We start from the raw sequence: 21996 nt of genomic DNA, 5'->3' as shown, positions 1-21996 counted from the left end.
CCTAGAATCAACTGGGTTGGAAAAGACCATTAAGTTCATCAAGTCCAACTGTTTCCCATGACTGCCAAGGCCACCACTCAGTCACCAAGGGCCTTGTTTACGTGGTTTGTGAACAATTCACTGTTGAACACTTGATTCACTGTTTCCCTCAGGAGCAGGATGGCCACAAGTCCCCACAGCCAAATGATGCCTGGGCCAGTGGTCCCCATCCCACGCAGCCCAGGGAGGTGCCGGGGGTGCTGGCCACCCAGTTTCAGAGTTTCTCCTCAGGGCATGAGAGGAACGGCACTGCCCTGGGCACTGGCAGGGCCCCACGTCACCTGGGAAGTTTGTGGGGTTTTACAGCTGAGGTTTGGTTTTTCCCAGTTTAACCCCGTTTATTCAGGGGTGAGACCATTTGTGCCTCACAGCTTGCCCACAGTGGCAGCTCCCCGCTCACCCGGGCTGCCGCTATGAGAGGACATTCCGGCACCGGGGCTCGGCTGGGGACTGGAAATGACCCCAAATAGTGTTGAATCGCTGCGGGGACCAAGACAGCCTCGGCTGCCGGCAGAGGCACCCGGCGGGCCGCACCACCCAGCCGCGCGCTGCCGCCTCTCGCTGTGTGTGTCCCGCCCCGTCCAGGCTCTGCCCACCGGCTCCCCCCAGCTTTCCCCTCCACCCTATCCGATGGTTTCGCCCAGGTAGCTGCTGGGCGTGTCCCCCCTTCTCCCCCGCAGCGTGAATGGTCTTTCCCGTTCCCCAGGGCGCCCGGGCGGTGTTAAACCGCATTTCGGTGTTTAACTCTCCCCGTCCTTCCCTCTTCGCGGTCCCTCTGCCCCCTCCCTCTCCCAGGCACCGCCGCCTCAGCGCCGCTTTCCATTCCCCTCAGTGCCAGTGGTTTGCTCCACTCTCCCTCCGCACGGGGCAAGATGGTTTATCCCCTCCTCCTTGATGGTCCCTCCCGCCTCGCACAGCCTCTCCGCCAGCCTTGCAGACCTCAGAGACGTCACTCCCCCTCCCTCTCACGATTGGCCTCTCCGCAACGTCTTGCCCGAAGCGGCCAATGGCGGCGCTCTCTCCTCCCGGACCCAAGATGGCGCCGCCGGGGGCTGAGAGCGGGCGGCGCTGAGGCGGCCTGCGGGAGGCCGCCACCTTCCTGCGCGCTCTGCCGCTGCGCCGCGGGGCCGGCCGGCCGGTGGGCTCGCTCGCTCGCTGGCTGGCCGGCCGGCCGGGCTCGCCCCTCCCTTCCGCCATGGCGGCCGAGAGCGGCAGGCAGTTCTGGAAGCGGAGCGCCAAGCTGCCGGGCAGGTGAGCGCGGACACCCGGCCCGGCCGGTTCCGCCCCGGGAAGGGGTGCAGGGGCCCAGCTGCGGGGCGTTGGGTGGGGGAGCGGGAGCAGCCTCTGTGCCTTGGGAACTGGGTGTCAGGGGCTGTGTTACCCCCTGCAAGGGGGGGTTACAGGGGTGTCACAGGGGTGTCACCCGGGTGTGGGGCAGGGGAGCTGGCTGGGGGACCCCGACTTTCCCCCTGCAACGGGGACGATACCAGCTCTCCACACACACACGCACTCTCCCCTAGGCTGTGGGGCAGGGTATTGCTGCTGGCAGAAGTCCCCCTGTGTAGGGAACAAGGGTAGCTTCAGGATTGCCCCTCGTGTAGGGGGCTGTGGGGATCCCGGCCTGCACCCCCACCCCAGGGAAAGGAGCAGGGAGAGGGTCAGGCCTTCGAAGGCCCCCCATGAGGTGGCCTCGGGCCAGGTTGTACCTTTTTCATTTCCACAGGTATTGAAGGAATCACGTCCCTTCCTGAAGCCCTTAGAGGTGTCACCTTGGGTGACAGCAGCTCTGTCCCAAGAAGGTGCCTCTGCCAATGCACATGTCCCTTCCTTAACTTCTCCTGTGCAGTGTCACTCCTGGTCCACCTCTGCTCAGCACTGGGGACTGTGGGGCCTCTTTCTGTGTGCCCCCTCCTGCTTCAGTTCCTTTGGCTGCGATGTTCTGCTTCCTGTCAAGGCACCTGCACTCTCCTGGGGATGGGAGAAACAAGTGAAATGTCTGATTCAGGTGGTGTTTAGGAGGAAGAGGCTGGTGGTGGTGAAGGAGATTCTCCCTACAGTCTTAAAAGCAAGGCTGCCATGGGGAGAGGGCATCCAGCCCTCTGGGGAGGCTTTCACAAGTGCTGTTCCCATGGAGTGCACCTCATGTTTTCCTCTCTTTTGCCTTATCTGCACCCTGCCCTTCCCCTCCTGGTGTGTGGATGCAGCTTGAAATGCTTAGTTGGCTTTAAATCCTGCTGGGCAAGTTAAATTTCTTTTCCTGATGTGCTGTCATTCGGTTCTTTGTCACTGCACTGGCTGGCTCCCTCAGGTTGGTGGGACAATCTAGGTCTGTGGCAAGCAAAGAGAAAGCAACGAGCTCTACATGTTCCTCCTCTTCTGCTCATGGGGGAAGAAAATGCTGTGCTCTTCCTGGGTGATTTGGCTTCCTGATTGCTCACATCCCTTACTCGAGGTCACAGCCATGTTTCCAGCTCATAGTCTTGGACAGCAGCTCACTCCTGCAGTCAGTGACTTGGAGCTTTGGCTCAGAGAGCTCAAACCAGGTGAACCGGTCTGGGAGGCAGCTGGTCCTGCCTAGACAATAGACTGCAATGTCAAGTTTTTGGCAGAGTTCTCCCCTGTTCCTGGCTGGCCGCGTAGCAGATATCCTGCTGTTCAGGAGCCTTCTTACCACCTCAGAATAAATGCCCTGTGCATTCCTGGGATGATTACTGACAGATTTTGGGCTACACAGCAGCCAAAGCTGGAGGTGGGACATGCTTGCATCCATAAGTGCTAGACGTAAAGCTCCCTTTCTGTTTTATATGAGATTTAAGAGATCTTCCCATACAGATTCTTGCCTCTCTTGTTTCTCTGCCCTGACAAGCAGGCAGAGGGAGGCTTTGTCAAGATTTGGAAACTGTGTTAACTTCCTTTTCCATGCCACTTTGTACAGTTGGTCACTTGGTTGTATTAGCTTTTAGTTAGTGCTTTTTCCCTGTAGATTTAGCATGGCAGAACCAGTAAATGTCCTTTTATGTTTCCAGTACTGTCCTGTAGTTTTTGCATTGGGAATTGTCAGCCCAGTAATTCTCTGGGGATGTGGTGGCAGTTTGCTCTAGTGTGTTATCCTGTGTGATGGGTTGTTATTTCCTGCTCTAAAGAGAGGCAGTCAGCCTGGCTCCACTGAGGGGTATTTAAATGCTGTTTTAAAAGGGGAGAAACAGACCTGACTAGGAGTAAACCTGGTCTGTGTCTGAAGTGGCACTTGAGGTTTCACAGATGTGCTTTCTGCTGCAGTGTCAACAACTGACACCCTGTGATGATCTCCTTGTGAGTAGCATAATGCAGGTACCACAAGCGTTGTACCAGCACTGACAGTATGGGTAAGAAGAAATACCTGTCCCAAAGAGCTTCAAATGAGACAGGACAGAGAGCTCATCCACACAGCATCAGCTCCTGACCCACTGGTGTGTGTGCTGAGAGGTAATGTCTGCCTTTATGAAAGCTCATGCCCTGAGCTTTCTGTCCATGCAAAAGTCTGGCAAAACCAATCTCAGACAGGGATTTAAGCTTGGAGACAACAGATTCGTCTAGCCAAGCTGCATCAGGGAAAACCAGGCAATAGTGAGTAAATCAAGTTAGCAAGCATCACTTGGTGATATCACTCCCCTGCCTCGATGTTCTCAGTAGGTTGTGCTAATGTGGAGCTGTAGGATCTGCTGGGAGTCAGCTACAGGGATGTGAACTGAAAGGGTGGGCTTGGGCATCAAGGGAACTACAGACACCACAGCACAAACATGCTGTCTGGCATCTATCTGCACATGTGCTCATGCGTCTTAAAGACCTGTTGCACACTTCATTTGCATTCCTCCTGTCCAGCCTGTTACACCCTCTGCATGGGTGAATCTGGCAGAGAACCGGCAGATATGGGACAAACATGGCGAGAACCCACTTCATGCAGCAGTTCAAACTCACCAGTGCAGGATGGTGGTGTTTAGCGCTGGCTCTGTAGCCTGCTGGAAACCAGCCTGTCCCTTTCAGCCCCTTGTGTGTGAACACAGGCTGATGGGCTGTGCAATTAGATCAGCTGAGGGTGCTTTGTCTGGGGGAGCTTGCATTCAAGTTCTTCAAAATGAGCTGCCTGGGAGGTGGGACCCTCTCTGTAGCCGTTAGCCAGAGGATTGCTTCAGAGCATGAGGAAGGAGTTTCTTCACCCAGAGCTGCTGCCACATCCCCTCCTCTATCTCTAACACATACCACACATTTGGCTTGTGGAGCTCAGGCTTTTGCACATGAGTTGGAAGTGGTCATCGATTGTCAGCACAGAGAGGAGCAGCGCTATGGCTGCTGTCACAAGACAGTGCGAGACTGGAGCTGGCTATTGGAGAGACAGCTGATTCCTCTCCTGCAAGGGGCTGCCATGAGTCACTGGGAAGCAGCACTGACATGGAGAGCTTGTTTTTCTTACTCCTGATAATCTGCTTGCTGTGCCCACCCACGGGGGTGCCTCTGCTTAATAGCTGTCCTGACTTCTGGATGCTTAGTCAGCAAACTCCTTCCTAGGCTTGATGGCTGGTGGGGAAACACAGCGAGCCTTTTTAGTGCTTCCAGCCACGGGGGGTGGCTGCTGCAGCAGAGAACCCACCCCTCACCAGCTTTACCACCAGGGTCTCTCTGTCCTGTGGCTGTTTCCAGCCTCTGCCCATGATCTCTGTGTCTCTCCCCAGCCAGCTGGGCCTGTTTCTGCCACCCCCCAGCATCAACTGATTCCCGGTGTGCTTTCCAGCTGCACCAGGCTGCTGTCCCCCTCCTGCATGGCTGGGCTCTGCTTGTTTTACTGCTGGGCACCGTCTGTACCTCCTGGAAACCAGGCCAGCTCTGTTGACCCAAGAGGAGCCTGTTCGTTGTGTGCCAGCTCTGAATGGGCACTTGTCTCTGCTGTGGGATGCGAGACTGTGCTGTGTACCAGGGATGGGGAGGACTTGTTTTCCAGAGATGGGGTGCCTGTGGATAATTACCTAAATTGAACTGATAACTCAGGATCCCTGTCTCACATGCAGAGCTTGTAAAACTGGTGATGAACATTCATCTACTAGCTCCTCTCCAAGGTGATGCTCTGCATGCAGTGCCTGCAGCCCTTGGGCTACGTGTCCCACCAGTCCCACTCCACAAGGAGCAGAGCCGAGGGACCGGGATGTGGTAGCTCATTTCAGGCCGCATAGGAAGTGGTTGATTAAGCTGGGATTTGGACCTGTTTCAAACCATGTGTTGTACCAGATGCTGCTTCACCATAGCACTGGCTATGAGCCTGAGAGCCAGCATGGGGTTCAAACCCTCAGGTGCATTGTGGAGAAGCACCAATGTGCAACACCAGGGCTGGAGTCCTTCCCTGTCCTGCAGGGCTCAGAAGGGTGAATTCCACATCTTAGAAATCCCCTTGTTAGAAAGGAGAATGAACCTCAGCATGTAAGGCAGCAGGACAGAGACACATGGTCAGTCAGAGTAAACCAGTGGTGCAGAAAAGAGCAGATCACAAATCCCAGGTCAGGTTGGAGAGAGGCTGAGAGTTTAAACAAGGCTTCTCTTTGCTGCTGCAGAGAGCAAATCTTCAGCTGAATGTGGCACTTTGGAGCTAAAGCTTTGCAGGTAGAAGCCACTTTTGGTATGCGTTCAGTTCCTGACAGCTGGCAAGAAGTGTGACCCCAGTCTGGGTTGAGGGGATTATTCATGGCTTTTTGCACCATCTTCTGTTTCTTTCTTTCTTTCTTTCTCCTTCCTGCAGCATTCAACCTGTGTATGGAGCACAGCATCCTCCTCTGGATCCCCGTCTCACCAAGAAGTAAGTGCTTAGCTCCTGGAGATGCAGCCCACAAGACTGCAGGTTTTTGGCTCAGTCTTGCAGTAGGTGGATGTCTTCAGCCTCCCCTGAGACTGTGATACTCCAGTGGAGGACAGCAGTGGGGTGCGGTGCTGTGTTGAGCTCTGAAGAAGTTTGCAGGGAAAGCTTATCTGCTGACGCCCTTTATGGCCAGAAACCCGGCCACATCAAAGGAGACAGGTGTACTTTTTAGCAGTGGTGTCTGAAGCCTCTGCTCCCCTTTGGAGACAGAAGAATTAAGGGAAGGGAGGGCGGTAAAGCTGCCTGGCTGCTGAGAGGCTGGAGAACCACAGCGCGCCTCCCAGCAAGAAAAGGCAGAGCTGATCTGAACTGCTTCCTTGTCCCTGTCTTGTGCTGGATAGTGGTGAAGGTTCCCCCTTTCTGTGACGTTTCAGGCGCTGGACTTTGACTCCTGTAGCTTAAGGATAAATGCAAAGGCCCCACCTGTGCTTGAGAAGAGAACCAGGCTGGTTGGTGTGCTGGGAGCAGTCGCAGCTGTATCAGGAGTGTCCACGGGCACAGACCAGCTTTGTTTGACCTGTATCATGCTGCTCCCCAGGTTACAAGTCCCTTTTTTAGGTGCTAATCTACCTGTTTTGTGTAGGGTGGAGGAGGTGGAGCTACAGGAATTGTAGGTGTCTTCCCTTTGCCCTGCTGGGCTGGGAAGCCTGGCACCTCTCCAGCTGCCAGTTGTGGCCTGTGTGCCCTGCCATTGTGTCAGGTTCTGCTCTGTGGCAGTGGACAGCCCAGAGAGGCTTAACATGTTCCTTGGGTTTGGGAGGAGGGACAGAGGAACTGGCAAAAGGGGCTGGCTGATTGAAGTGAGGGCATAGGGAAGGAAAGAAGATGGACTAATCTAACAGCATGGCTCTGATAGTGGTTCTCTCTGGTTCCCAGTTTCATCAAGGACCGCTCTAAGGCCAATGCACTGCCTATGAAAAGCAAGAAGGCCTCCAGCTTCCATGAATTTGCCCGCAATACCAGCGATGCCTGGGACATTGGTGATGACGAAGATGATGACTTCTCTTCCTCCTCTTCCTCTTTCCAAACTCTGAACTCTAAAGTGGCCAAGGCCACAGCAGCACAGGTACTGGAGAACCACAGCAAGCTGCGGGCAAAACCTGAGCGGGCCCAGTCTGCTCTTGGTGACATGCCCACCAACTGCAAGGTAATCAAGTCCAGCAGTGAGGCCCAGCTCTCCAGGACATCTGGTAAGAGCCATCTTCTGAGCAGCTTACTGCTCCAGTGTTCTTCTAGTTCACTGCCAAACTCAGCTGCTTGCTGCTCCTCACATATTATGCGTGAGAGGCTGTGGCCCAGCCCATAAGCTCAATAGGGGCTTTTACCTCTTTGTAGTATCCTGTACTCCAAGGAGCCAGTTTTGGAGGCCTAGTCTTAATGCTTCAGTGTCCTCTGTTGCTCAGTATCTGTGTATAGGCATGTCTGTCCCAAAGCATCCTGTGTTCTGTGTGCTAAGGGATTTTGGAGATCTGTTAAATTCTTGCTCAGGGTCTGCTTCCTTGGTGGCCCAGCATGCTGCTCTTAGTAAAGGTCTGGGCGAGGTCCTGTTGACCTGAAGTCCATCCAGTTTGGGCAGGGAGCTGGGCAGCATCAGCCCCTGCTCACTGTGCCTCGTCGCACTGTGGCAGTAACTCAGCAGGTCCCTGCTGCCAGCAGGTGGCATTGGCAGCCCATTGCCTGCTCTCTATGCAAGCAATTAGCTGGATCACTATATCAGCGGTGGAGGTGGTTTCTTCTGGGACTGCCATAGCTCCTTCTGCCTGTCTCCTGTGTCATGCTTCCCATGTGAAGCGGGAAGTCTGATCCACTGACAGCCAGGTGTCTGGGTGCAGGAGGAAGGAAGGGAAACAGAAGTGATGGAAGTGCCGTAACAAATGCTTGTCAACCAGATGATCCATCAGAGTGGGTCAGTGATGCTCTGTTGGCTGGGATGAAATCTGCAGTGGCAGGTCTCTGAGTAAGGTTTGGAGAGGTGCAGTCTCCTTCCCCACCTCACTGTAGGATATGCTTCTTGCAGAGGAGGCCTGTGTGAGGACCCCCCTTCAGAAGCAGCAGTCGCTTCCCCTTCGGCCTGTCATTCCACTTGTTGCCCGAATCTCTGACCAAAATGCTTCGGGTGCTCCCCCCATGACAGTGAGGGAGAAAACCCGCCTGGAGAAGTTTCGGCAGCTCCTTTCCAGCCACAACACAGACCTGGGTGAGTGCGGCAAAATGGGGGTTCCTGTGGGTGAGAAAGGGGCTGCTGCCCCTTTCAAGTTGTAATCGGGTCTACTCAGAGGTGGAAAAAATTACTCTCTGCAGTTGCAACAAGTGGTGTGGAGGCACAAACTGCTCTTTTGGCAGATGGTAACATCCTCCGCCAGCTCCTTGTCTGTTTCCAGTCTTCCTCGCAAATGATGGTTGGGATCACTGGGGGCTGTCGGGCTCTGCATGAGAACTGAGGTTCCGTCACATTGGAACTCCTGCAGGCACCAGTTCTGTGCCCAGGCTGAGGTGGAACCGTCTCTGCTCCCCTTGCTGCAGACCCACATCCCCAGCCATTGCTAATGTGGAGCCTTCTTGGAGGCTCAGTGTCACCAGAGCCTGCAGGAGCAGACTGGGCTTTCCTCTCCTTCTAGGTATAGTGGTGCCTGGACGTGCCTAGGATCTAATCCATTGCCACCACTGTCCGTTTGCAGATGAACTGAGAAAATGCAGCTGGCCTGGTGTGCCCAGAGAAGTCCGTCCTGTGACTTGGCGTCTCCTCTCAGTGAGTACTTGGAACTGTGATGCAGGAGGCTGGGGGAGTGTGCCCAGCCAGAGACATGTGCTTCTTTGTGTCCTGTAACCAGGTTTGCTCGTGTTGTGTCCGTACCCAGCCTATGCAGGTTTTTTTGGTTGGGGAGTATAATTACCACATCATCTTTCATCGCAAAGCCCATAGTGGTGCTAGGAATAGGTGGTTCACTCTGGTTTGGAAAGCTGAATTCCATGGTGTTGGGATGCTCCAGGGATCAGGGGCTGGGAGAGCCAAATCCCATGAAAGGTCTTTCCCCAGCTCCTGAGTCTCTGTGCCTGATGATTCCAGCTGACAGGCAGGATTTCAGGGGATGGTTTAAGGTGAGGGAAGAGGCTCTGCCCTGACACAGGTTTTCCTGCCACAGGGTTATCTCCCCGCAAACATGGAGCGACGAAAGCTGACTTTGCAGCGCAAGCGGGAGGAATATTTTGGTTTCATCCAGCAGTATTATGATTCCCGGAATGAGGAGCATCATCAAGACACCTACCGACAGGTATGAGACCTACCTATGACAGGTAGAGACCTACCTCTGCCTGTTGCCTGGCTTTCTGCCTTGGTTATATCCCTTTCCTCCCTCTTGCCACTGCTTGTCCATGCAGTTGGGGTCATGCCAGGACTTCCTCTAGATGTAGCTATTAGGAGGGGAAAGGGCACCATGTTTCTATCCCTCTTCTTATAGGTATTAGTTAAACCCTTCCTTCAGTTGATCTAATAACTAGATTTTGGACCCGAGATCTGGTCACCTGCCCACACCTGAGCTGAGGAGATCAGAGATAAAACTGGACATGATTCTGTCATTGCAGCTGTAGCCCTCGCTGTGCTTGTCAGCAAGTGCAGCTGTCACCTGGGGGACACTCAGGAGTGGATTCCCCTCTGTTAGCCTGTGATGAGTTATTATGCCCCTGGAGAGCATGGCTGCTATGTGTAACCCACCTTCTCTTCCAGATCCACATCGATATTCCAAGGACCAACCCACTCATCCCCCTCTTCCAACAGCCACTTGTCCAGGAGGTAAGGGAGAGGAAAGCTCCTGTCACACATTGACTGTGGGGTGTGTGTGAGGGGGAAACTTCCCTGGCTGACAGCTCCTGATGCAGATACCTGCTGAAACTGGTCTTGTCCCATGTTTCTGAAGGACATCAGGCTTGGAGCTCAGGGTTATGAGATTAGCTCTTCTGTGGTGAGATGTAGGCAAGAGTTGGTAGAAGACATGAAGCTTTTGTTTTGAGACAAATTCTAGGCATTTGAACCAGAACAGGAGATTAGTTCTGTTTTGCTATGAAACCTCTTTTGTGTGAAGCACTGTGTGAGAAATCCAAGCAGGGATGGCTTAGAGAGATGACCGGGAGGCGTAGTAGGCACATGTCCTCCTTGGAAATGAGCTCAGCATGTGTTTGCGGTATGTCAGAGCATGGTGTCCTGGGGCTGAGGCAGTCTGGAAGGTTGTTACAGGGCGGCTTCTCTGTTGGAAACTCTCCTGATCTGTGGTGTTTTGCTGGGAATACTGTGCTGATAACAGATAACAGCCTTAGCTTTCAACATCATGTTCAGCAAGGCATGCTGCTGTGCACAGGCAGCCCTGTCCTGTGGGTGGAAAGGTCTTAAACCACCTGGATCTTACAAAGTTGGGTCTGCATTTCTTCAGCTGAGGCTTTAATGAGGAGCCTGGACTCCCTTGTTCTGTGAAGTGTGGGCTGGCCTGTGGGGGGGAATCTGGATCACACAGGAGGCTCTCCTAGGACTTGTATGCTTCTTATCTTACCCATATTGCTGCAGAAAAGCCTGTCTGTGCATGATTTCTGCTCCCTGAGCTTAGCTATTATGCTTTTCTGCCTTTCCTTTGTGCACGGCTAATGCAGGTACCTGCTTTCCCTCATTCTTCCCTAGATCTTTGAAAGAATCCTGTTTATCTGGGCCATTCGACACCCAGCCAGCGGCTATGTACAGGGAATCAATGACCTGGTCACTCCTTTCTTTGTTGTGTTCCTCTCCGAGTATGTTGGTAAGTGACATATGTTGCTTGAAGCATGTTGCTGCCTCTCCACAATGGTGTTTGAAAGGGTGTGAAATGCTGGCATCAGAAAAGCTTGCCTTGCTGAGGGGATGTGTTAATCCTTCGGTGCCAGTGCCAGGCTGGAGATACATCCTGACCTCTTATTGCCTGGGTGGATTGACTTCAGTTTGCTGAGCTCCACGGAAGTTGAAGTGTTGAGGGTGGATTTGCATCTGAATGTACTTAACATCTTTACAGCTTGGAGGAGAACCAAGACCTTTTAGTTGCTGAGAGAGTTTAGGCAAAGCCCTGATGATACAGAGTTGGGGGTAGGGGGAGGGCCTTGCTCTCAAAGCTTTGCTTTTGAGGTAGTTCTGGCTCTATGAGCATTGAGGGAAGTATAAAGAGACCCTGCTGAGAATGTAAAATAAACTATTGAAATGAAAGCTTCCTGGCCCGTGCTGCTGGTACAGGTGTGTTTCTCAAGCTGAGACTTTCAGAAAGCAAATTGACTTCTCCCTGCTGCTTTTGGCTTTCTTGACAGCCAGTTGCCTTTAGCTGGAGATCAAGTCATTTCCACCCATAGTACTTTTATTCAGTCTCCAGCTCTAGCTGTGTTTTGGGCTTAACATTAATGCTGGGCCTCTGTAATCCCTGTGTCTAAAGGCTCTTAGTTTTCACTGTAAATAGAAGGAAAAAGGGAATTTGTAAGACAGTATTAGTGACAGAGAAATCCTGTGGAACAAATATTTTTAAGGTCTCATCCAAAGCTTGTTGAAGTCAGTGGAAGCCTTCCATTGCCTAGCTGTGGCTTTGTAAACCAGTACTAATGTGCCTCACCTGAGGAGCTTGCAAAGAGGTAAGCCAGCTTGGTTCTACTGTGGTAGCCAGTGTGGTCAGGATTGATCCCCAGGAAACGCTGATGCTTCTCACAGCCTGAAGGACAAGGCACTGCTATGAGCTGGGGTGGTGAGTACCCTTTCCTGGGAATTCCCTTTCCTGGGAGGTCAGGAGCCTGTTGAGTCAGGTCTGGGCAGGTTCCCTTTAAGTTACTTCTACCGCAGCACTTAGGCTTGGTGAAGGCTGGTTGCTCAGGATTGATTTATTGGGTTAGAAGCAGGGCTGTGCACAGTGAGCTATCTCTGCAAGGAGGGAGCTAGTCTGAAGCATCAGAGCTGCCTGCAGGTGCCTGGTGTGACTTCTTGCAGCCCTGTACTGTGCTGAGGCTCAACTCTTTGTGTGGCTGCAGAGTTAGTGTTGCATCAGCCCGGTCCACCTCTTGCTGGTGGTGTGCTTCTCACCATCTTCCAGGGCTGTTTTCACCTGTGCCTGAAGCTTCCTCTCTGAATGTGGTCATCCTGCTTCCAGCTATCTCTGAAACTTGCATTGGAGAAAAAAAAAGCATGTGTGAGAAAAACCTGTTGAGTTGAACTTGGCCAAACAATTTCATGCATCCCCTTCTGGCCCCAGAGCCTGAGACACAAAGCCAGCCTTCAGGTGACAAGCTGTCTTGGTGGCTCCCTGTTCTGGCTGTGTAGCAGTTGGAGTTTAAGGACAAGATCAGTAATTGCCTTGAATGTACAATGGAAGGAATTTGCAGTGCTCAGTGCCATATAACCCCTTTTGCAATAGGATTTAAGTCTCTGGCTTGGACCACTGGCTCGGAGCACTGGCTCTTCTCTACAGCTGCCTTTGCTGACAGGCCCTTGAAGAGCTGATGCTGTGCAGGTCTGGAGGCTCTCCTTGTTAGATCACTAATTCTCAGGATCCCTGGATCAGCCAGGTCTGTGCCACATCCGAGTCCTTGCAGCAAGAGAGCCCAAAGAGGCCTTGCACACTTTGGTAACCCTTGTGCAGCATGTGCCAGTGGACAACTCTCCTTTCTGTGGGAAGTCTCTTGTTTAAAGGAAATTCTGCTTGTATTCAAGCTGTATCCCTGGCACAATCAGGCAGCTACTTGAGGGCTCATACCCTTGTCATCTGAGGGTATTTCCACATTCAAAGGTGTATGTAGAGCTGGCCTGGAAAAATTTTCCTTGAAAGCTGGCTCTGGGAAATTGACACTATCTTCAAACCTCTAGTTTTGCTACCCCTGTTCTTGAGACTGGGATTTTGTTAAATGGATCCACTGTGCTGGCTCCTCAGCTCACCTGCCCACCAGCTTCCCTGGATGTTTGTGTGGAGCTCTGAAGGGCTGTCCCTGCAGCAGCTGACTCAGCAGGACCATCACAGCCCTTTGGGGACCATGGTGTGCAGGTGTGAGTGAGCTGACAGGCAGAGGTGGAGTTCGCAAGCTGTTGGCTTTGGTTAGCTGCTCAGCACAAAGACAGGCTGACACCCTGGTCTGCTGCTGTTCAGTCTAGTAGCTTGTCATAAAGCAGTCTCTGATAACAGGCTTGTTTCCATCTCCAATTTCTTTGTAGACTTCTAACCCACCATAGAATCAACCAGGTTGGAAAAGCCCTTTAAGCTCATCCAGTCCAACCATTCCCCAGGACTGCCAAGGCCACCCCTAACCCATGGCACTGACGCCTCATCTCCACGCTGTGTGAACCCTTGCAGGGACGGTGCCTGCAGCCCTGCCCTGGGCAGCCTGTTCCAATGCCTGAGCACCCTCTGGGGAAGGAATTGTTCCTTAGCTCCATCTAAACGCGCCCTGGTGCAGCTTGAGGCTGTTTCCTCTTGTCCCATCCTTTGTTCCTTGGGGGCAGAGACCACCACATACCTCACTCCATCCTTCTTTCAGATAGTTGTAGAGAGTGATGAGGTCTCCCCTGAGCCTTCTCTCATGCTCCATCATCCCATGCTTTGAGAAGGCATTGCATTTGCAGACAACAAATCCACTTTTCTACAGATCAATTAAAATCTCTGCTTGGTGCTTATAAGCTGCTCAGTGTGCCTGGTTAACGGTGTGTCCATTATACATCAGTATGCGATATTATGATATTACAAGACCACAGCCTAAAACACACTCAAGAGGGTTTGTCTGGCTTCCCACCAAGGGCTCGAACATGTCCATAGGGAAAAGGTGGGTGCCTTGGGGAGGGGATGGTCTGTAGCTTCCCAAGCACCTTCAGGAAACAATTTGGCAGCTTCCTTTCACTGAAGCTGACATAAGTAAAGATCCATCAGTCAACAGTAACCAAGCCAACACCCAGGCTCTTGTGTGCAGAGGGATTAAACAGCTTGCTCAGGGTAGTAGTTACAGCAGTCCGGCTTGGTATACTGCTGAGTCTTTGACTTGATGCCCTTCCATCCTCACTGTAGAAGATGGGGAGGGGAAGGGTGGAAGCCTCTCTGGGTTCCAGAGGAGGTAAATGGACCTGTGGTGAAGCATACTCGCAGGAAGCTATTTCTTCTGGCTGCCCTGTGGTGCTTTGGTAACTGGATGACCCTGTTATTAACCTGCATTTCCCCAGCTTAAACCAAAGGGGTCCTGTTAGTATTGCTATTCTCTTTCTGAGCAATGCCTTGAATCCAGTGTGTGTGCCCCTTCAACCAGCACCAACTAGGCTGAAGCAGGGAGGAGCAGCTCTTCCCCTAGGCTTCCAATCCCCATGTCTGAACTCCTCTGCCCCTTTTTCTGGTGCCGATTGGGACCAGTTGCTTTTTCTTTACTTGTGCCCAGTCTAGATGCAAAACTTATGCTCCTTTAGGTGCTGGGCAGACACTTGTGACTTCTGCCCCTTGGCAGGTGGGATAGATTTAATTCCTCACAGCTCACCTCCTGCGATGCTCTACCTGCCTGCTGAACCAACACAGCTACTTGGCAGCAAGCATGGGTGCTTTGGGCCCCTGCCACCATCAGATCCGTAGCTGGAGTGATTCCTCCTCTTGGTGATTGGCTTCTGCTTATGCTGCCACGAGGAAGAGTTCAAGGGAGGTATTGAGGCTGCAGGAGCAGCTGAGTCTACTGTTCCTGCTCTCTGGATGGGATGGGTGCAGTGGTGCTGCTGGGCAGTCAGAGCCTGAGCAGTGAGGATGGAGAGAGGCAGTCTGGCATCCGAGGAACTGGGGCAGGGCTGACACCCTGCCAGAGGAAACCGTATGCTCCTTTTTCCAGGCGATCAGGGGTGGCCCAGCAAGCACAGGGATGCTGAGCTCTCAGTCCTCCTTAAACTGCCCACAGCCCCTCAGAGTCACCCCCAGCAATCAGGGCTTGTGTTTGCGTTTCAAATAGCAGTGACAGAGCTCCGAAATAAGTTCAGCAGCCCAAGGCAGTGCCGGTGCTGGCTCTGTGCCCTCTCCCAGTGCTCTCTGCCCATCTCAATGTATGACACCACTTCCATTGCTGATCCAAGGCCTTGTGTAACGGATTGTTTCAGCTTTTGAATCTGTTTGGCATTTCACTAAGCCTGTAAAAGGGGCAGTGCCATGGAAAGGACTGGTCTTGCTCGCTACTGACTGGTTTTTGTAACTAAATCCTGACTGGTTAAACTTAAGACTGTCTCCCTGTAAACAGGGAGTACAGGCATTACTACTCACACTGCAACTTACCAGCTTAGGCTGTAACATCAGTCTTGTTCTGAACTTCAGGTTTGGCCTTGATCTGCCCTTCCCTGCACATGGTGCAGACACGCCCATTACTACACAAGGCTGTGAGCCAAGACTGGGTTTAACTGTTCCCCATGTGTCTAGTCCTGTGCTGAGCATGGGTAGTCAGTAAAGCTCCCTGAGGGCAAGCAGGCACTGAGCCCTGGTACCTCTTATCTGTTCCAAGCTATTCCCTCTGGCATTTGGAGCAGGGCTCAAATGGGATTGTGATGTCCCTTCTCTTGTGTCTGCCCTGAGTCCTGATGAAATGTCACTTGCAGGAACTGTGCTTTCTCCAGCTGCCCTGAGGTACCCTGGGACACTGCCAGCAGTGTCATTGTGCCACTGGCTCCCTTTCAGTCCCTGCCAGAACCTGTTGAGAAGCTCCCTCCTTTCCACAAGGCTACTTGAATGATGCCACTGAGCAGGTGTTTGTGTTGAGCCACACACTCCAGCAGCCTTCCTGCAGTGTGTGTTGGCTCATGCTGGGCACCTCCTATCCCTGTTTTGCTTTGACAACAGGGTGCTGACAGAGTTGCTTCTCTTGTCCCTATACTGGTGCAAGCAGCAGGGTGTTCCCCATCACCTGGGTAGTTCACCACATCCTCTTCTCTGTCACTGTCCTCATGCCTGGAGCTGCATGGAGCTCATCCTGTGTGGCTGAGCCTCCCCCCGCCCCAACCAGTCCTGGCTACTAGCATGTGGCCCTGTCCCCTTCCTTTGCCTGTTCATCCTCCTTTCTCTGTGAGAGAAGTTATCTAGGGAGGGATTTTCCCTACCTTTCTCTTTACCTGGAATATTTGTGAGTCCCTGCAGAGAAGCTAGTAGAAGAGCGATAGCTTTGGACGATGACCTGCGGGTGTAGAAGAGCTTTGCTGGTCTTTCTGCAGTTCAAGCTTGCTAGATTAATGCAAAGTTAAGCCCTTGCTTGTCCCTGAAGCTCCTGGTGGCATTTTGCTCTGGAGCTGAGCCCTGTCCCAGAGGAGGAGCAGTGCTGGAGTCACTGGCTCTGCACTTCCTGTCCTCCTGTGGGCAAGATCTGTTAGTGTGAGTTTTCACCTAAGCCAGGAGTGTGGCCTGGCTCTAGCTGCAACCCCTTTCCTCTTCCTCTCTTGCTCTTTTCCAAGGAAGTTCAAAGACACTTGTTAGGCTTTCCGAACCTCTGGGTTTGGAAATGGGCCAGTTTAGTCCTGTCATCTGTTGGTCTGATTTAGTGCTGTGATAGGTGCTCTCCTGAGGAGGAAAGGGAAGGGAGCTGCTGGGTCTGCCAAGCCAGGAGGGCCAGACCTGTGTCTCCTGAGTCTCCTCCCTATGTTTCCACTGCCTTTTACAGCCCCAGATTAAGGTGAGCTTGGCCTGGAGCAGGTGATACCTGCTCCAAACTCAGCTAGCATCACCACCATCCTACCCTTGAGGTTTCTGATCTCTCCCTTCCCCTTCTTGCAGGTTCATAAGCCCATGTAAAAGCAGGGGCAGCCTTTTGCACTCTGTGAGTACCCTTTGGGGACAGAGCTGCCACTAACCCTTGTGCTTTCTGACCCCCGTTTCTCTGGCTTTGGAAAACAAGCTTGCACAAATCACTGCTTCCCCTGCAGCAAAGTTGTGTGCATGGGGCTGCTGTTTGCTGGATCTCTCCCATAATCTGGGTTTGAGGAGGAGAAGCTCTCCGATAGACGGTTCTGATGCTTTGGCAGTCACTTTTTGGGTAACACTGTTGTGCTTCAGTCCTGGGATGATGCTGGTGAATCTGACTGGGTGTGGGAACTGAGCTGCCCCAGGTCACGGGCAGTGTTTCCCTCCCTGGTTTCTGGCAGCAGTGGGAGATTTGTCTCTCCCAGCTCTCCCTATGGTGCTGGCAGAGACCTGCCATCACCTGAGGTGGGATGTGGTCTGGCTAGAGGGGTCTCGTATGCAGCTTTGTCCATGCACAGCCCCTGCCCCAGAGGGACAATGACAGCAGCAGCACTGTGGGATCCCTCCCACAGCACCCTGGAGAACTGGGCTGGTTTCAGATCGTGGCCACTGAGTCTTTTGGAATCCTTCAGCCCTTCACTTGGGATGGAGGAATAGCTCACTGCACGGGTGCTGTGCTCTGGGACAGGCAGGGAGCCTCATAGCTTGCCTTTGTCTTGATAAAGTCCCTCAGTGTGTCCTATGAGCTGCCTGGTGTTCCCACCCTCCTGACACTCTTCCCTCTCTGCTCTGCAGAGGAGGATGTGGAGAACTTTGACGTGACGAACCTGTCGCAGGATGTGTTACGGAGCATTGAAGCCGACAGCTTCTGGTGCATGAGCAAGCTGCTGGATGGGATTCAGGTGAGCTCTGGGGCCCTGGGGGGGGTGTCTCTCCCTTTGATGTGGTAAGTGCTCTGCATGTGCCAGCTTTAGGAAGATTTTGCTGTTTCACTGAGCTAAATCTGTGGGTAAAATCCTGTGCCTCTTGAACCAGCACTGTCCTGACTAGGGATTCACAGCAGGCAGATGATCCTGGAGCTCAAGAGTCATGTCTCCATGGCTCATGATGCTTTTGGCTCCCTGTGGAGCTGTGGATGTGGTTTGGGTCATTTCTAGCTGTTGTTAGAGCTGCTGCTTCTGACTCCTGGCCTCTCCCTACAGGATAACTACACTTTTGCTCAGCCAGGGATCCAGAAGAAAGTCAAAGCCCTGGAGGAACTAGTGAGCCGGATCGATGGTAGGTGACAAGGGGATATGAGCAGGTTGTCACAACAGTGGGGGGGCCTCCTTTGCAAGTAGCACCCTCAGGGCAGGGGTAGACTCTTGCCTACAATGGTATAGAAGCAGAGCAGGGTAGGGTCAGCCAGGAACCTCTTGGGACACGGTTTTGCACTCCAGATGAGGAGTGGAGGTGTTTTGGAGAGCAAGGTCTCTTCCTGAAAGCCATTGTGTTGGGGGCAGTGCTGTGGTCCCCAGGTGTGTAAGTGAAATGTGCTGTTTCAGAGCAGGTACATAATCACTTTAGGAAGTACGAGGTCGAATACCTGCAGTTTGCCTTTCGCTGGATGAACAATCTGCTGATGAGGGAGCTGCCTCTTCGCTGCACCATCCGCCTCTGGGACACCTACCAGGTACACAGGCTCCTGCTGCCTTCCCCGCTTGACTGGTCACTCCAGGACTGATTCTGTGTGCACAGTGGGATGGAATTTATCTGGTAACTGGGGAGATCATGGAATCATAGAGTAGTTAGGGTTGTAAAGGACCTTAAGATCATCCAGTTCCAACCCCCTGCAAGGGGAAGGGATGCCTCACTTTAAACCATGTTGCCCAAGGCTCTGTCCAGCCTGGCCTTGAACACCGCCAGGGGTGGAGCATTTACCACTTTGGGCTGCCTGTTTCAGTGTCTCACCAGACTCACAGTGAAGAACTTCCTTATATCCAACCTGAACGTCCTCTATCTGAGTTTGAACCCATTCCCCCTTTTCCTACCACTACAGTCCCTGATGAAGAGCCCCTCTCCAGCATCCTTGTAGCCCCCTTCAGACACTGGAAGCTGCTCTGAGGGCTCCACGCAGCTTCTCTTCTCCAGGCTGAGCAGCCCCAATGTTCTCAGCCCGGCTCCATGCAGGAGGTGCTCCAGCCCCTGCGCATCCTCGTGGCCTCCTCTCGCCTTGCTCCAGCAGCTCCATATCCTTCTTATGTTGAGAACACCAGAACTGCACCCAGTGCTGCAAGTGCGGTCTCACGAGAGCAGAGTAGAGGGGTGTGACAAAGGAAGCAAAGCAACATGGCCCTGGGACATTGATAACCAGTTAGATGATAGGTGGCCCAGCAGGATATGTGTGTCCGGGGAGGTCATGACACAGAGCTTTGCTGTCCACAGTCAGAGCCAGAAGGATTCTCACATTTCCACCTGTATGTCTGTGCTGCCTTCTTGATCAAGTGGCGAAAGGAGATCCTAGATGAGGAAGATTTCCAAGTAAGGCCCTGGGGCTGGGGATAATTCCCTGGTGGTGAGGGGAGGGAATTGCTGTGGTTGGGAGCCCAAGGTGGATGAAGTCAGCCATCACCTCGGAGCTGTCTCCAAGATCATTCTGTCTCAGGATGCTTGCCTAAAAGTAACTACTGAGCTTAGGACTCAGGACAGAACTAAGCTGTTGGAAAGTTCAGACATCAAATATCCGCTTTGATCAGGGTAAGTCCCTTTATATTTGCCTTCTGGTGTCCAGCTATGGAAGCATCCTTTATCTCAAGGGATTTTGGGGCATCTGAGGTGTTCCACTGATTGGGATCTAGACATGAGCATATCTTAATGATGTCTGTGAGCAAGCTATTGATTGCTGCTGCCATGAGCCTTCTCTGGGTCTATACTCTGCCTTCAACCTCCCCAAACTAAGCACCTTCCCCTCTTTCAGGGCCTTCTGATGTTGTTACAAAACCTGCCCACGATACACTGGGGTAATGAAGAGATTGGACTCCTCCTCGCTGAAGCCTACAGACTCAAGTACATGTTTGCAGATGCCCCCAATCATTACCGCCGATAGGTGCCAGGACTTGACTCCCTCCTTTTCCCCATGTCCAGCCCTTGTCCTGGCCTGATCTGATCACTGTGGCATTTCTGTCATCCAAGTCCTCGGACACTCCGGCCAGCAGCTGCTCCTCGCTGTACAAAGCTCACATTGACTCTTGTCTTAACTCTTAATGTGTGCCTGTCTGCCACTCCATGCGCCTGGATGTGCTGTTCCAATGACTGTCAGTATTCCATGCCAAGCCAGGGAGAGAGGCGTGAAAGGGCTGTGAGAGGACATTGCGGGGGCAGCTTTACAGATAAACTGAGCCAAGGACAAAGCCCTCCTGTCCTCTCCACCCCTTACCTTGGGCTGGGATCACTTTGGCTTCGCTGCCTCGTGTTACCCTGTCATCACATGCGCTGCCATATCCACTCCCTTCTCTCTTCTGCCACTGGTCACTCCAGCTTCCCAATGAAAAATGCCTTATCAGAGACCTGCCTGGCTGGAAAATCCTTCCCCTGAGGGCAGCAGGGCAGGAAGCTGCTCTCAGCGCCTGGCTTCACTCCGAGGGTCCGGACACCCCAAGCACTTTGTGGGTTCACAAGAGAACCCCTTGCACCTGCTCTGTGTCCTCCTCATCCTCTTCACCTCCCTCTCCCCCCAGGCAGTGGGGTGAGCATGGCCTAGGATGGGGTAGGGGGGGAAACTCCATCACATCCAATGATGCATGTCAGCTTCACAGGACTTCCCGTGACTGATGTGCTGTTGGTACAGCCCCTCTGACACAGCGGGAGGTGGCGGGGCTGGAAGGGGAGCAGCATCTCCCACTCCTCCCTTGCAAAACCCCTGCTCCTCTGAGACATTCTGTGTATATTGTGTTCTTGTGTATATGGGTTAAAGATGTACAATATATGTCTTATGTTTGTAGCAGATCATGATTTTATATTTATAACATGCACTCCTTGTTCTCCCCATCCTCTCCATGCCTGGGAAGGGTGCATGGTTACAGCATCATAGGGCTTTGGACCCCTCCAGATGTGGGGGGGTGCGTTTTGGACCCACAGCGTGTGTTTGCAGTGTTGGACTTGCCAGGAAGAGCTGCAATGGAAACATGGATCTCAAGGCTTCCCTCCAAAGAGGATTTGGGTGCTTAAAGGAGATGGGAAGCAGGGTAGAGCCATGTCCAGGAAAAAGGGTATCCCGGCTTGTCTGCTGCTGGCTCTGAGACCAGAGGAACTCTCTGGGGAGGAACAATCCAGGATGCAGCACTGGCTGCCCCAGGGTTCCCCAGCCCTATGGATGTGTCCTCCAGGGCTTCTCCCAGCAAGGACCAGGCTGCCCTCACCACCATCTGCTCTTAAACCAGTCGTGGATGTTTTAACCAGCTGCGTTCTTCCTGCTGGCCACATCCTGATCGAGGGCTGGGGCCGGATCCAGGCCATGTGGGCTGTCACCAGGGCACGGAGCTTCCCGGTCTCTCCGCATTCCATTGCTGTTCCCAGTGGGAAGAGGCAGCGGGGCTGTGAGGCTGGGGTTGAGCATGTGAAAGGCAGAGCCTTGTTGCCAATAAAACTCCAAATAATGTCTCAAGAAATTGCTTTCCCAACCTGGAGATGTTCTCTGCAGGCTTTTAGTTGGGACTTTTGCAGGTGCCTTGTGGTTGCTTTCTCCATGGGACAGACCTGGCGAGCTGCAGGGAGACTTGACAAAGGGAGAGAAGAAATAACCCACCCAAACCCAACAACAGCTCTGGGCTGGGGGCATGTGGTTGTGGTGGGGGTGGGAGTGGTGGTTGAGGGGCCTCAGGTGTGGTTGTGCCTTAGTTTCCTCACCTGTAAAGGAAGGTCGGGGGTTCTCAGCTGTGGAAGGCACTGGTTTGTCGGGGGAGGGATTGGCCTTTCCAAGAGCTCCAAAAAGGGCCTGAGACAGCCCCAAGTCCCCTGATCCCTGCCCAAGCCTCTGCAATCAGTCTCCAAGCTGCTTAATTTGTGTTTCAGCTTATTTACCTTGATGGCATTTATTGGGACGTGTTATCCTGGTGCCACCCAGTAAGGGGCTGGGGGTGATGCCAATGACACCACCCAAAAACCTGCACCGAGACCCCCCCACCCTCCCCGCTTCACTCCCATCTCCCCTCTTTCAGGCCTGGGGGATGAAGCTGATTCTGCAGCTGAAAGATGCCATCGTCATGGAAACCTTGGAGCTGCAGAGCTCTTTGGGAAGTCACCATCTTATTTGTTAAAGAGGAAAAGATGGGGTGGGAGGGGGAAGTGCAATAATTCTAACCCAAAATGTGAGCAAGGGGG

General features: G+C 53.0%; 1 protein-coding gene across 8 annotated transcripts; it reads left to right on the top strand.

Moving 5' to 3' along the window:
- Window positions 1-864: 864 nt before the first annotated feature.
- On the top strand, window positions 865-21284 carry TBC1D22B (TBC1 domain family member 22B). 8 transcript variants are annotated; one of them, XM_065698401.1, is made up of 15 exons: window positions 897-1156; window positions 1202-1290; window positions 1763-1838; window positions 5804-5860; window positions 6797-7110; window positions 7938-8117; window positions 8599-8669; window positions 9064-9192; window positions 9645-9710; window positions 10587-10701; window positions 17434-17540; window positions 17841-17916; window positions 18183-18310; window positions 19063-19158; window positions 19595-21284. In XM_065698401.1, exons 1-15 carry the CDS (start codon window positions 912-914, stop codon window positions 19721-19723), a joined length of 1878 nt encoding a protein of 625 aa, XP_065554473.1. In that variant the 5' UTR covers window positions 897-911; the 3' UTR covers window positions 19724-21284. The 8 variants fall into 8 exon arrangements, with proteins under 8 accessions (XP_065554479.1, XP_065554473.1, XP_065554472.1 ...); XM_065698400.1 differs by having other exon boundaries at window positions 897-1290; XM_065698406.1 differs by lacking the exon at window positions 1763-1838 and having other exon boundaries at window positions 1094-1156.
- Window positions 21285-21996: the final 712 nt, after the last annotated feature.

Source organism: Lathamus discolor, chromosome 19 (assembly GCF_037157495.1).
Source record: "Lathamus discolor isolate bLatDis1 chromosome 19, bLatDis1.hap1, whole genome shotgun sequence".
NCBI lineage: Eukaryota > Metazoa > Chordata > Aves > Psittaciformes > Psittacidae > Lathamus > Lathamus discolor.
The sequence above is the reverse complement of the archived record's forward strand: the minus strand, read 5'-3'. Positions and strand labels throughout refer to the sequence as shown.